Source organism: Lepus europaeus, chromosome 12 (genome assembly GCF_033115175.1).
Source record: "Lepus europaeus isolate LE1 chromosome 12, mLepTim1.pri, whole genome shotgun sequence".
NCBI classification, from domain to species: domain Eukaryota; kingdom Metazoa; phylum Chordata; class Mammalia; order Lagomorpha; family Leporidae; genus Lepus; species Lepus europaeus.
This window is the reverse complement of record NC_084838.1, coordinates 88,707,540-88,720,690: the sequence shown is the minus strand read 5'-3', so window position 1 is coordinate 88,720,690 and position 13,151 is coordinate 88,707,540. Positions and strand designations below refer to the sequence as shown.

The 13,151-nt window shown below is 42.8% G+C and overlaps 1 protein-coding gene across 13 annotated transcripts in view; it reads left to right on the top strand.

Moving 5' to 3' along the window:
• TLE1 (TLE family member 1, transcriptional corepressor) overlaps positions 1–13,151 on the top strand; it is a 98,883-nt gene that overhangs the window by 49,774 nt on the left and 35,958 nt on the right. For all 13 annotated transcript variants that reach the window (XM_062208468.1, XM_062208473.1, XM_062208466.1 and 10 more), the window contains one exon: positions 12,053–12,169. In XM_062208468.1, coding sequence (XP_062064452.1) covers positions 12,053–12,169 — 117 coding nt within the window. The remainder of the gene's footprint in view (positions 1–12,052; positions 12,170–13,151) is intronic.

Sequence of the window (13,151 nt, the reverse complement as noted above, 5' to 3'; positions counted from 1 at the left end):
CACAAGCACACTAAAAGACTAGGATGCTTAGAAAAGTTCCAACAACTGGTGTCCGTGTAGAAGTGGTTCCTATGATGTGAGCTGCTCTGAAACCATGGTGGCATGAGTGAGGAGAGGCTTGCGTGGGTGGGTCTTAATTTCCGAGTGTGTCTAATTTCTCATTTGACCATACAATGTAAGCAAGCACTTAATTCACTGGTGTGTAAAGATGGGGTGGAGGGAGAGTGGTTAGTTTTACCCTTAAAATACAAGATCTTGATTTTTTTTTTTTTTTATTTTACCTATTTTTTTGAAAGGCAAAGTTACAGAGAGAGAGGGAGAGACACAAAGGAGAAAGTTCTTCCATCCACTGGTTCACTCTCCAAATGGCTGTGATGGCCTCTGCTGGGCCAGACGGAAGTCAGGATCCTGGAATTCCATCTAGGTCTCCTACATGTGTGGCAGGGGCCCAGGCACTTGGGTCATCTGCTGCTGCTTTCCCAGGCACATAGTTTGATCACTTAGCAGAGAGCTTGATTGGAAGTGGAACAGCTGGGACTCGAACCGGTGCTCATATGGGATGCTAGTGTTGCATGAGGCAGTGTAACCCACTGCACCACAATGCTGTCCCTGATAGTTCTTGGATTTCAGGCAGCTGAGGATTATTTTTAAATCCTCATGTTAGAGTTCACAGTCGATGAACTTTCCATTCCAAATGTGGATGCATTACATAAACCAATCTTTAGAAATATAAAATAAATGCTGACTTATGCATATGACTGCTGTGCATCCTTTTTTCCTATCAAATTTTTGACAAATTCTAATGATCTTTTCAGTGGGTTTTAAGTATGTGTACTGTATTTCCTGCCTAATTACTGCAGAAAACTCTAGGGTAATGATAATATAAAATGGGAAAACTACATTAATTGGAGCCTAAACATTTATAACTAAGTCTGTAGAGAGGAATTAAATTGTGCACTGTCCACATAAGTGGGATTTTGCTGTAGTTATATAAAATTAAGTAGCTTTTCAGACTAAGTATGAAACTGAATATGAAGGAAGCAGTGGGTAATGAGATGATGTGTACTATTAGGGCCTACACTATGATAGTCCTCATCTATCTAATAAGATGGTTTAGATTGTGAAGGCCAGTCTTACTTGGCAGAAGGAGTCCATTGATTGCTCTGCATTGTTTTTTCTTACCTATGAAAGCTCACGGGCAGTTGCTACAGGCCAGTGGTTTTCAGATATTGTGGCCTCGGAACCCTTTCTACCTTTGAATTAAAATTATTGAGGATCCCAAAGAACTTGTTTATTTTAATAATTACTGGGTAAGACACATTTTAAAATCAAAATAGAAAAAGAGGTACTTCACTTGTGTTTACATAAATAACATTATTAATGAAAAGTAGCATGATTTTAATGGGAAGAGCAGCATTGCCTTGCATATTTGCACATCGTTAATGCCTGGCTTAAAAGAGGATGGCTGGATTCAAACCAGCATCTGTGTTCAGTCTGTTGTTATGTGTTGTTTGGGTTGAAACTGAGGAAGAAAATCTCTCAGAGATGGCTGAGTGTCTCTGTGACTCTGAAGGCATCCTTGGACCAAATTCACAACCTTGGCCACCAACAAGACCAAGATACTAGGGTTATTTTTTTCCTGCTTTTCTCTCTATATTAAATACATTTATGTTGGAAACCAAAATCAGACTTACGTAGTTCAGAGGGAATGTGGGGTGCATATGGGTTTTTAATCTGTAAGCCTAAAACTAGTAGATAGGTAGCTCATCTTTATTCGTAGTAACAACACTATTCAGTGTGCTGGTTTAAGATTTTTATGGTAGGAAAATATGGCTCTAAATAAAGTAGTCTTCATGAAAAACCTAGAAATGAAAATACAACCGCAAAATTTGTTATTTCTGAAAGGGATGAATGATAACTAGTAACAAACTAGGTTTGTTTTTTAATTACTTTTAAAAAATTTTTGGAATGTATGTATTTTTTTAATGTATTTGAAAGGCAGAGAATGATCTTCCACCCTCTAATTCACTCCCATGACAGCAGGAGCTGGGAACTCAATGTGGGTCTCCCAAGTGGGTGGTGTGGACCCAATTATTTGAACCAAAGCTCACTGCTTCCAATGATGCACATAGCAGGAAGCTAGGAATGGAAGCACAGCTGGAGTCCCAGTCACTCAGATATGAGATGTGGCTATTCTAAGCCTTGTCTTCACTGTTGTGCCAAAAGCCTGCCCCTGACTGGGGGGAGGAGAGATGCTTATTGTTTTAGATTACAGTTTGACTGGTTTCTAATTCTCAATACAAAGGGAACAAATTTAATGTATTTGATATAGTTAGATTTTTTTTTTAATGCCTACTTTTGGAAGTATAGCTGTTGAGCAAATAAATATGAAATAACCATAGGAAAGTCATTATTTATTCAGGAGCATACAGTAGTAATAAAAACTAGATGTTCAATCAATTTAAAGATAATATACATTAAAAATTGGTTGAAGGGAATATAATTTAAATACATCTGCTTCAAAGACTAGGAATTAGAGAATTGGCAGAGTTGGATGGCTTTTAAAAAATATCGTAGAACATGTGTTTTACTACTTGGGCTCATTTAACAAAGAATTTGTTGAATACTGTGTTCCAAGCACTCTTTGAGGCACTGTGTGTACTTGCTGCTATTTTGCAATGATTCCTTTTAATGTCATAATTAAATATTTCTCGACTGTTAAACCCTGGAATACCAAGCCCATATGATCATTGTTTGGAAAAGGAGGGAGACTCCAGAGCAGATGGTGTGTGGACCTAGACAGCATTCATGCCTGAGCTCTGCAGTTGTATGTGGAGTGTTGTGAGTCTGTGCCCCTTTGCATGACTCTGCAGAGGGCTTATAATTCATCAGATGCTCAGAAAGCTTCCTGGTCCAGAGAAGTCTGAGCACCATTCATCCACCTTACAGATTCTGTGTGCAACACTCATTTTATTAATGAAATAACACACTCAAGGGGGCCGGATGCCTCTGGTTTGTCACATAGTTAACAAAGGTTGAGATTTAGATCATGACTGAGGAACTTTGTTGGAACTTCGTGATCATCTTCTATAGATGACCAAGGGCTCACATTTAAAGTTTACTTCAGGGTGCTTGTGACAACCATCTGTCGCTTCAATACAAGGTGGTTTCTTTGTTTCCCTTTTCTTTAGCTGTTCTCCTTGACTAGTTAGTTGGCAGAGTTAGGGTCAGATCCTTCAGTGTTCTCAAAACACTAAACATGAGGGCAAAAAGGAGAAAAGACATGAGACTTGCTTTGGAGAATACTGTTGATCCTTTGCTGAATAAAACTTTAGCTGTCACAGTCATTAGCAGAGGCCCTTTTGCGACTGTGATAGTACTTGGGCAGTGAGTTAGGGAGGTGGTAGAACATGGATTTTGGACAAAGGCAGACCCAAGTGTGATGCTGTCTGCATAGGCAAGGTTTTCTCATCCTTTTGTACTTTCCTGGTCCCCATAAATGGGGATGGCAGTGTGGGCCTCACAGGGAGAGGTTTGGGAGACTCAGAGGGGAGGGGAGCAGACACAGCATTAGCAGATGCTTCAGGAATGCCTTCTGCCCTTGGAGTAGCAAGGTGACAACTGCGTTGCTAGTCATGCTCAACGCAGCACCCTGTGGTTTCCTCTGCAGTGTTCAAATACGGATTTCAGAAGGGAGTTGTGTGAGTGAGGGGCCTTGTGCTGCATTGGCAGTTTCTGACAGTTTTGAGTACATCAGGGCCCTGACACTGCTGCCGGCCTCTTACTCACTAGATCACTCTTTCAACAGGGACAGGGAGGAGCTGCTGTTGCTTACATATTTATGAGTTAAACTTGGCCTGATGTGTCAAGAGATTGCCTGGAAATAGAGGCTAAAGCACAAATGAGTCACCTAAAATTGCAATTTGTAGGCTTAGTGAAAAACACTGACGTTTTCCTAAACAGTCACTTCAGCAGGTTTTCCTTTTGGCAGAATGTAGGACTGTGCTTAAAAAATAGGTCCTCTTGGGAAACCTGGTGTCGATGCCATAAGATTCGAAATCCCAGTGGTTTCTGTATTATCTGGTGGTGTGTACCAAGTGGATGTGTCTGCTACTGTGGATGCAGTGACTGCTCGGGGGGGCACTGTGGTCTGCGTGCACCTCGAGAAACATTCAAGTTCTATCTCATGGAGATTACAGTGTAAAAATGGCCACTCTACTCTTAAACAAAAGGGGGATAAATAAACAAACATTTTGGTGGGAGAAGTTTATTTATTTGAGAGGGAGAGACAGAGAGAGCTTCCATCTGCTGGTTCACTCCCCAGAACACCACAATGACTGGAGCTGAACTGATCCGAAGACAGGAGCCAGGAGCTTCTTCCCTATGTCCCATGTGGGTACAGGGGCCCAAGCACTTGGGCCATCCTCCACTGCTTTTTCTGGGCCATAGCAGAGAGCTGGATTGGAAGAGAAGAAGGCGGGACTTGAACCGGTGACCATATGGGACTCCGGCGCCTTAGGCAAAGGATTAGCCCCCTATGCCACAGCAGTGACCCCAAAATTTATTTTAGGCTAAGATTGTGTTCTGTAATTTGGACACTTCATGCCACCACGATCTTGAGCAGATTTTACTCTTTTTCCTTTTGGCCCTGTCATCATTTCTGTTGTTCCCTGTCTGGAACGGATAGGCAATGAACCCTGTGTGTCCACCTTTCAGATGAGCAGGTGTGTACATAAGCTGAACAACTCACAGTCAAGTCCTGGCCTAATGCTTGTCTCTGCCAGGGCCTTTTCTTGCCTTATCACTAGAAAGCGTCTCATCAGGAGCTGTAGAACTAAGGCACAGAAATGGCACAGTAGCTCCTACGAAACATGCTCGTTTGATACACAGGTGTGATTCTTGCTGTGACCAGATCTTGAGTTGGGGAAGGATGGTATCATGAAGATATTGCAAAATAATTATACTATTGATCCAGAGTTTTTACTTGTATAAGCCAGAAAAGGGCAGGCCAGGGATGAGCGAATGATGACGGAAGCAGCAAGTAGTTTAATACTCCGTCCAGCCTCAGTATTCTCTGGCTCTCTTCCTTTCCATGAGTCCTGTACTTGGATTCTGCAGTGCCAAGTTTCTAGGTCAAGCTGTGGGGACACGTTGGTTCTGTCCTATATTCTGCACTTAAACTATGAAACATAGAAGGACACCTTAGGCCCACTGCATGGTCATGGCTCTGAGGTGGAATGTGATTGTTATGTGGACACATTTCCACTCTCCATAGCATTAATCAGTGGGGATCTCATTAGTTTCCTGGTCTAAAAAAAATGCATTTGTTGAAACATTGGGCCAACTTGTGGAAATGACCAATGGGACTGCAGCAACAAAGTATAGCACTGAGTGATGGCTTAATTGGTACCAGGTGTAGGTGAAGGCACACAGATGTGACAGGGTGCATCATTACCTAATTGTTTTAATGTTCACCGAGAAGTTAATTGTCAGTGTAGAGTGTGCTAGCAAATTAGGTTCCCACTGCCTTAGTGTAACAGAGGATAAATGAGGTGTCATGAGTTTCCAATCTGTACCTCTGACACAAACACTTTTCCTGCTGGGAGGAGAAAGTTCCCAAGGGGAATCAGCATGCAGCTAAGGAAATCTATCTGAATAATGTGCATTATTTTCACATTAGGGAAACCTGTCTCCCTTCCGCTGTACCCATGAGTGGGTTTACCTTTCAGATTTACTGCAGGTGGTTTCAAGGTTTAGACTTGTTGGCAGAAGCATTGCTCCAGTCTCTGGACACATGAAGGCTCCTTCAACTGGTGTTCAGTAGCACTGACTGAGCAGAACGATGCCTTCCTTCTGCTTGGTTTCTTTCCTAGTTTCCGGAGTTGCTTTCCAAAGTCTCACCTCTTGGAACAAGACCATTAAGGTTGTGATGCATCCTTACTGAAGCAGCTGAGTCTTTGCTTCTTCATTTCAGAGTGTGAAACTGACACATCATTGTCCAGAATGGTTAGGATCAAAGTTACCTAAGTCCAAATCCAGATGTTTTCTTTCGACACTGCTGGAAGCTCTCTATGCTTCAATAGATTGATACTTCTTGCCTTGTAAGTTCTTATATGGAGGTATAGTTTCATAACTAGGTTAGGATGTTTATTTTTGTTTATATTAAGAGAATCTCTTGATCTCTTCTACCCATTAGTTCCAACATTTTGCCAATTATTTAGTTAACTTGCATCCATTACACTATAGCCAAGAAAGCTTTTGTGTCATATAAAACACCGTTACGGAAGAGTCCTGGATCTGATTGCTCAGGAGAGCACACACAGGTTGCTCTATTAGAAGGTCAGCCAATTTTCCTTTCAACTTGCAGTCCTGCTCACCATCAGCCATTCTGTTTGGTCACCACTGCTAGTGCAGGCAGACAGGAATCCTAGGAAGCAAATACACAAGCCTTTCAGAAAGTTTATGGAAAATGGAATTAAAAGATGAGTTTATTCTGGTACAAAAATAATTTGAAATCCATGCATATGTGAAGTCTTCAAAAATTTCATGGAAAATAATGTCATGAAAAAAAACTATGCATGGATTTCAGAATTTTTTTACATCAAAATAAACATGTCTTTTAATTCCATTTTCCACAAGCTTTTTGCAGGCCCCTCATTGATGCCTGTTGCCAGTGAAGATTGGATGTTCTCAATTAATTCCAGCATTTCTAGAGTGCAGGAGCTCCCTGCTTGCTATGGAGCGTGTTCTCTGTTCTTGCTCCTTTTCTAATCATGTAGTATATTTTCTGCATAGAAATGGAGGGAAAGTCAAGCCAATTGTGCCAAGTTTTGGACCCTCTTTCTGCTTCTTGTATTTAGCATTCTAGGGGATCATTTCTTCTGTTTCGAGATACACCTCTCCCTTTATCATTTTACATTGCCCTCTCGGCTGAGGTCTTTTTCTGTGTTAGTCTTGCCTTTTGCATGGGGGATTCTTGAGTGGAAAAGCAGGAATTTGGGACTGTTCTGAATTCATTTTAAAATAGGTAGGGGTAGGCATTGTGCTATAGCTGGTTAGCCGCCACTTGGGATGCTTTTGAAGCCACTGCTGCACTTCCCATCCAGCTTCCTGCTGTGTGCCTGGGAAGTGGATGATGGCCCAGGTGCCCAGTCCCTGCCACCTGTGTGGAAGACCTGCATGGAGCTTCAGGCTCCTGGCTTCAACCTGTCTGTAATTGTGTGCAGCACGTAAGGTGTAGAAAATCATTATGGCTTTAGAATTTCAGTTTGTTTTGAAAACAGTGTCTTTTCAGATCTTGATTTGCTCAGGTTTGCAATACCCCCCGTGGGCTGTGTAACTCCTATTTTGAATTCCTGTAGAAGACATAAGGTAAATAAGATGATTTTATTTCTTAACAGAAATTCAAAACAAAGCAATACTTATATACAGTCTGGAAATCCCAGGCCTCAGGACATTTGTAATAGAAGTTTGCCCAGTATTTATAGTGTCTGGAAAATCCTGGCAGATACTTAAATTTTACCAGCTGCAAGGTGAAATAAAACATTGAGTTCCTAGGCTGGAATTTGAGGCTACAAGTTAGTGTGGTAACGCTGGTTCCCATTTGATTAGAAGCTGATTCATGATTAAATATTTATTTGACAAATAAATATTTGAAAAAATGAATTCTATTTGACGAATGCTGCTTGGTAGATTAAAATGGATTCTGGAAAGAGATGTGTTTAGTGGCACACAAGTCTGGAAGATGGCCTGCAGTGATTGGCATCATGTGAAACTGGTGCTTTCTGTCCTTTGGCTGCTTTGCCCTCTCGGCTGAGGTCTTTTTCTGTGTTAGTCTTGCCTTTTGCATGGGGGATTCTTGAGTGGAAAAGCAGGAATTTGGGACTGTTCTGAATTCATTTTAAAATAGGTAGGGGTAGGCATTGTGCTATAGCTGGTTAGCCGCCACCTGGGATGCTTTTGAAGCCACTGCTGCACTTCCCATCCAGCTTCCTGCTGTGTGCCTGGGAAGTGGATGATGACCCAGGTGCCCAGTCCCTGCCACCTGTGTGGAAGACCTGCATGGAGTTCCAGGCTCCTGGCTTCAACCTGTCTGTGCAGTTGGGGAGTTAACTATAGATTGGCAGATATTTGTCTCTATCTCTGTGCCTTTCAGTTGAATAAATAAATAAATATAAAAAAAAACCCACTAATTGTCATCTAATGTTTTTAAAAAATGAGTTGTAAAATGTTCACTTTTTTGTTTTGTCATTTATTTATTTAGTTGAGAGTCAGAGAAAGAATTCCCGTCTGCTTGTTAACTCCCTAGATGACCTCAGTGGCTGTGGGCCTGACAAAAGCTGGGAGATAGGAACTCAATCCAGATCTCCCACGTGAGTGGCAGGATCCTGATTATTTGAGCCATCACCTGCTGCCTCCCCACGTCTGCATTAACAGGAAACTTGAGTCAATAACAGAACCAGATGTCAAACCCACGTACTCCAATATGGGTACAGGCATCTTAAGCTAGGTCAAATGCCCATCACAAATATATTTTTTTTTAATTCTATATTTGCATTCCTTAGTATATGAGGCATACATTGATATAAATCAAGGAACTGTATTTGTGACTGTTGGTTAGAAAGGGTCATCAGAGAAAATGATTAGGCATTATGCCACATTAGAATAAATGAGTTATAATAATAAATAAATTTCAAGTGCAACAGTAAAAGAGCCAAAGAGCCAGTATAGGTTTTAAGTAATGCATGTTTGGGTATCAGAACTCTGCTACAGAAACAGCTTGAAAATCACCCTTCCGGGAATGGAGGCACTTGGATACTAGGAATCTGCAGGTGGTGGAAAGGGCCTGTGCACATTGGGCAGACTTATCTCCCATCCCCCCTTTCCAAGTAAAGTCCTCCAGATACACTAGGGGGATGGTGAGATGGATGAGCAAGGAATTAATCTTGTAAAGGTTGCTCTGGCCTCTTCGCAGGTTTGAGTCTGATTATCTTGTGATTGGAATGCTTGACTGACTCTGTGAATAACTTCAAGCCAAGCAACTCCCTTGCATTCTTTTGCAAACACTCTCTTAAATGTTGCATTTGTAGTCATAACTTAGAATCCTAAATTTTGAAGGAGCAAATGGGTATTTAGTCAGTACTCAGGTGGATTCTCTTGGTGACGGGTTATGACCATCAACACGACTGTATGAGGATACTTCACAAAGTTTGTGGGAAAACGGAATTAAGAGAAGTTTACTTTAGTTTTTTTTTTGTTTTTTTTTTTTTTTTTGGGCTGTAAAAAAAATTTGAAAACCATTCCATTTTTTCCTAGAGCCCATTTTCCATACACTTTTTGACAACCCTTGCTGTGCATGGATTTCAAGTGTTTTTTGTGACAAAATAAACATATTTGAATTTGATTTTCCACTAACTTTGAAGTACCCTGGTCTTCCACCCTTGGACCACTGAAAAACCAGTCAATGAGGCATGAGAAAAACACACAGCATGAGGGAGAGACGTGCAGCAGCACCTGCGATGTCACTTTTGGGTTTCTGGAGGACAAATGGAGAGAACCACATAGTTACGGGTTCCCCAGGCTGGAGTTGAAAAGCCAAATGGTTGCCATGGCATCCAGCAAAGCTCATGAGGTGGAACAACTGGCTGAGATGAAGAGCAACAATGAAAGCAGTGTCTGGCTGGATGGAAGAAGGCAGGGGCAGTTATGCCGAAAGCTGGGTTTCTGGGCACAAGGCTAAGAGGAAGCCATCCATTTTTGATGGGACGACCTTTTCTGTAGCCAGGCTTCGAGCAGCAGCAGGAACCCGGGATCGCCTGGGTCTGACTGCAGCGCTTCAGGCCTTTGTAGCCTACACTCTTTATGGCCTTGTTTTGAACAGACTGTGTGTGCAGCATCAAAGGTATGAGACATCTTGTTTTGTAACTTGTTGAAGTCTGCCAGTTCAGTGGGGCCAATTTTCATATAAGCAGGGGGTGCTAATTACCAGCCCCGTCTAAATTTAGAGGAAGTTTCAGAGCTTTTCAAAACCTATTCAGATTACAGGCCTCATTTAATCTGCTCAAGCAGAAATTACAGTAGTGGCTTCTGGAGAAGCGCAGGCCTCAGAGCGTGACAGTCTGGAAGGTCTGGCTGCAGAAATGTTACTGTTGCTAACAGAAGTGTAGTTCACTTTCACATTCACAATACCCCCTTGACATCATTAAAAAATAAAAAAGTAAGACATTAGAAAGCTGCCTTGGAACGGCTGAGTGGTTTGGATGCCCAGTGCTAATTACAGCAGGAGGGTGATGAAGGTGGGTGTGTGCAGACTCTCACTCTGAAATCACCAGCGGACAGAGACTCTGGCCACGTGTTCCCAGGCGCTGGAGCAGATGTAATGTTGAGGAAGATGCAGCCCTGCTGCCTTGGTGCACCTGTGCAGTCCGGAGGCGACAACCTAGGGCTAAAATAATCTAGAACAGAGACAGGTGTATTTAAATACCACTCACCTATGTGAGCAAACTGCTGTTCCCAGGCCCAGCTCAGCTGTCAGAGTGTGGGCTGTTAGCACTTTGCAGGCGTTGTTGTATTAATTCCCTCCCACCCTTTGTCAGGCCATATGGTCTGGCTTGGAGAGGTTAGTTTTTAGCATACATTATTTCAAGGATCCAGCCAGCTCACCTTTCTGCCCCAAACACTGTGGTGATGATTACTTTGAGCTTCTCTGTCTTGAATTGTTTGGGTCCCTCCACCTTCCTTTATCTAAGCCTCCTGGCATTTGTGTAGCTTGAACAGTCATGAAGAAAAGACCTCAGCTTGCTTTAGAGCCAGCCCCTGCAGTGGGCCAAGAGGCTTAGTTTGTCTTATGGTCCCCAGTTTTCATTTCTTCCTGCGGGTAGTTGGGCTGAGAAAACTCCCCATGTGAGAGCCAGCCACTTGGTTGTTTGGGAACGAAAGCCCATGGCCTTAAAAACTGTGCTATAAAATACTGGCTGCCTGTTGCATTCAGTGTGGCCTAGCTTAAAGATCTTCCCCAACCCTTCTAGTTTGAATTGTGGCAGAGAAAGATAGCCTAATTGTCTGTTGGCCTTGGATACCCCCCTTAGTTCTCAAATATCTCTCAGAAATTGGGGTTATCTGGGCTTTGTGAAAGGAGGTTTTCGCACAACTCATTCAGCATTGTTCAAGGCAGTAACACATCACTGAACAAATTGCCCCCTTGCATATGCTAATCCTGCACTTAAAAGAACTCATTGTAACATGTTCTGATGCTTTAGCCTGAGGGGAGATGGGAATTGAAGGGATGTCAGATCATGTCATGTGACCCCAAAATATCTAAAATGCCTGTTTTCTTTGGGTCAGCAGTTTGTACTGGGCATATGCGAATGAAAGTATCCTGTGTAGTTGGAGGAAAAGATTAGTCCTTGTTCCTGCTTTTGTGTGTGGGAGCTGGCCTGACTGTTGAAGATTCTCTGGCTGAAATTCCCGCTTTGGGTCTTAAATTTCAGTGCTTTTGGCGAGGAACACCAAATCTGATTTTCAACAATAAATTAAAAGAATTCAAAAGAGTTCTTTCATTGTTGCTGTGGAAAAATGTGATTTGCCTATTAGGGAGCCATGCTGCTAATCCCACCTGCTTCCTCTGTGACTGTTTAGAGTGGTTCCCATCGATTCTTAAAGCTGCAGAATATGTCTATTAGAGTAATCGCAAGATTGGCTCCTTGGCTGTCCACATTTCTGACCAGGAAGTTGCAAGTGGAAGGAAAAAAAACACACCTGCAAACACACGGCAGGTTCCTCTTTCGCCAGTGGTAAATAGGGCCAAAGCAAATAGGGCCTGAAGCATCCATCAGGGTTTGGACGGTTCGATTGCAAAGTCAGAGTCCCCCTTTTAAGTGTGTAAAGCTCTTTAAACGTTTGCCATCAAAGCCTTTAGATGAGATGAATTAGGTGGAATGAAAGGCTGTGGAGAGATCACCTTTCTAAAACAGTACTCAACATCCAGGTGGGGTTTTCATGTGTACAAAGAAGCCTGGGGAAGAAATCTGATTAATTTTTTTTTGTCTTGCAGAGTAATTCCCTCTTGGTCCCAGACGGTCTAAGAGGCACAGATAAACGCAGAAATGGACCTGAATTTTCCAATGACATCAAAAAAAGGAAGGTGGATGATAAGGACTCCAGCCACTATGTAAGTAAAGGACCTGAAATAGACATTGTTTGCTTAAGGCTCACCTTCATGTGTCCAAGTGTACTCTGCGATCTTGGTGATAATTCCACATCCCTTAAAGTAATATGTTAAAGGGGATAGGCTGTAATATTGTAGGCTGTTAGTTCCCTTTAGGACTCTAAGTTATGCTTCTTCTGGGCTTAGTATTGCATTTCACACTTTCTGCCTTAGGGACTCATCGGAGGGGCTATGAAAATGCACCGTCAGCTTCATGGGCTGTGCAGCCACACAGGGCCTGCTCCCAGAAGAGCCCACCCCGTTATCTTTGAATTCTCAGTTTTTGAAGCATGGGCACTGCAAGTGTAGCAGCCAATACTGCTAACATAAAATGGCCTTTTTGCTGTCCGTAATTCTAAAACTATGTCCAGGCTCATCTTATGGGTAGAGTTTATCTTGTTCCACAGAGAGCACTTCAGGCAGAGGTATCCAGTTCTGTCCCTGCAGATGAGGCCACTCGAGTGGTGATGGAGTAAGGACTCTTGACAGATCCAGTTGAAACCACATTCAGAAGGAGAGCGACCCAAGCCAAATGCTCATGGCTCTAGTCTCATTGTAGCTGGATATGACTTAGAACTGGTTTGTGTGGGCCTGAGGGTTTCAGGAAGTTGCACTCTTAGGAGCAGTATCTGAGAAGCTCGTGCTATGGTGCAGCAGGTTAAGCCACCACCTGCAGCACCAGCATCCCATATGGGCACCAGTTTAATCCCTGCTGCTCCACTTGCCTTCTAGCTCACTGCTAATGGCCTGGGAAAAGCAGCAGAAGATGGCCCACGTCCTTGGGCCCCTGCCACCTATTTGGGAGACCCAGAAGAAGCTCCTGGCTCCTGGCTTCAGTCTGGTCCAGCCCCGCCTGGTTATTGCAACTGTTTTGGGAGTGAGCCAGTGGATGGAAGATTCTCTCTCTCTGTCTCTTTTTCTCTGTACCTTTGCCTTTCAAATATAT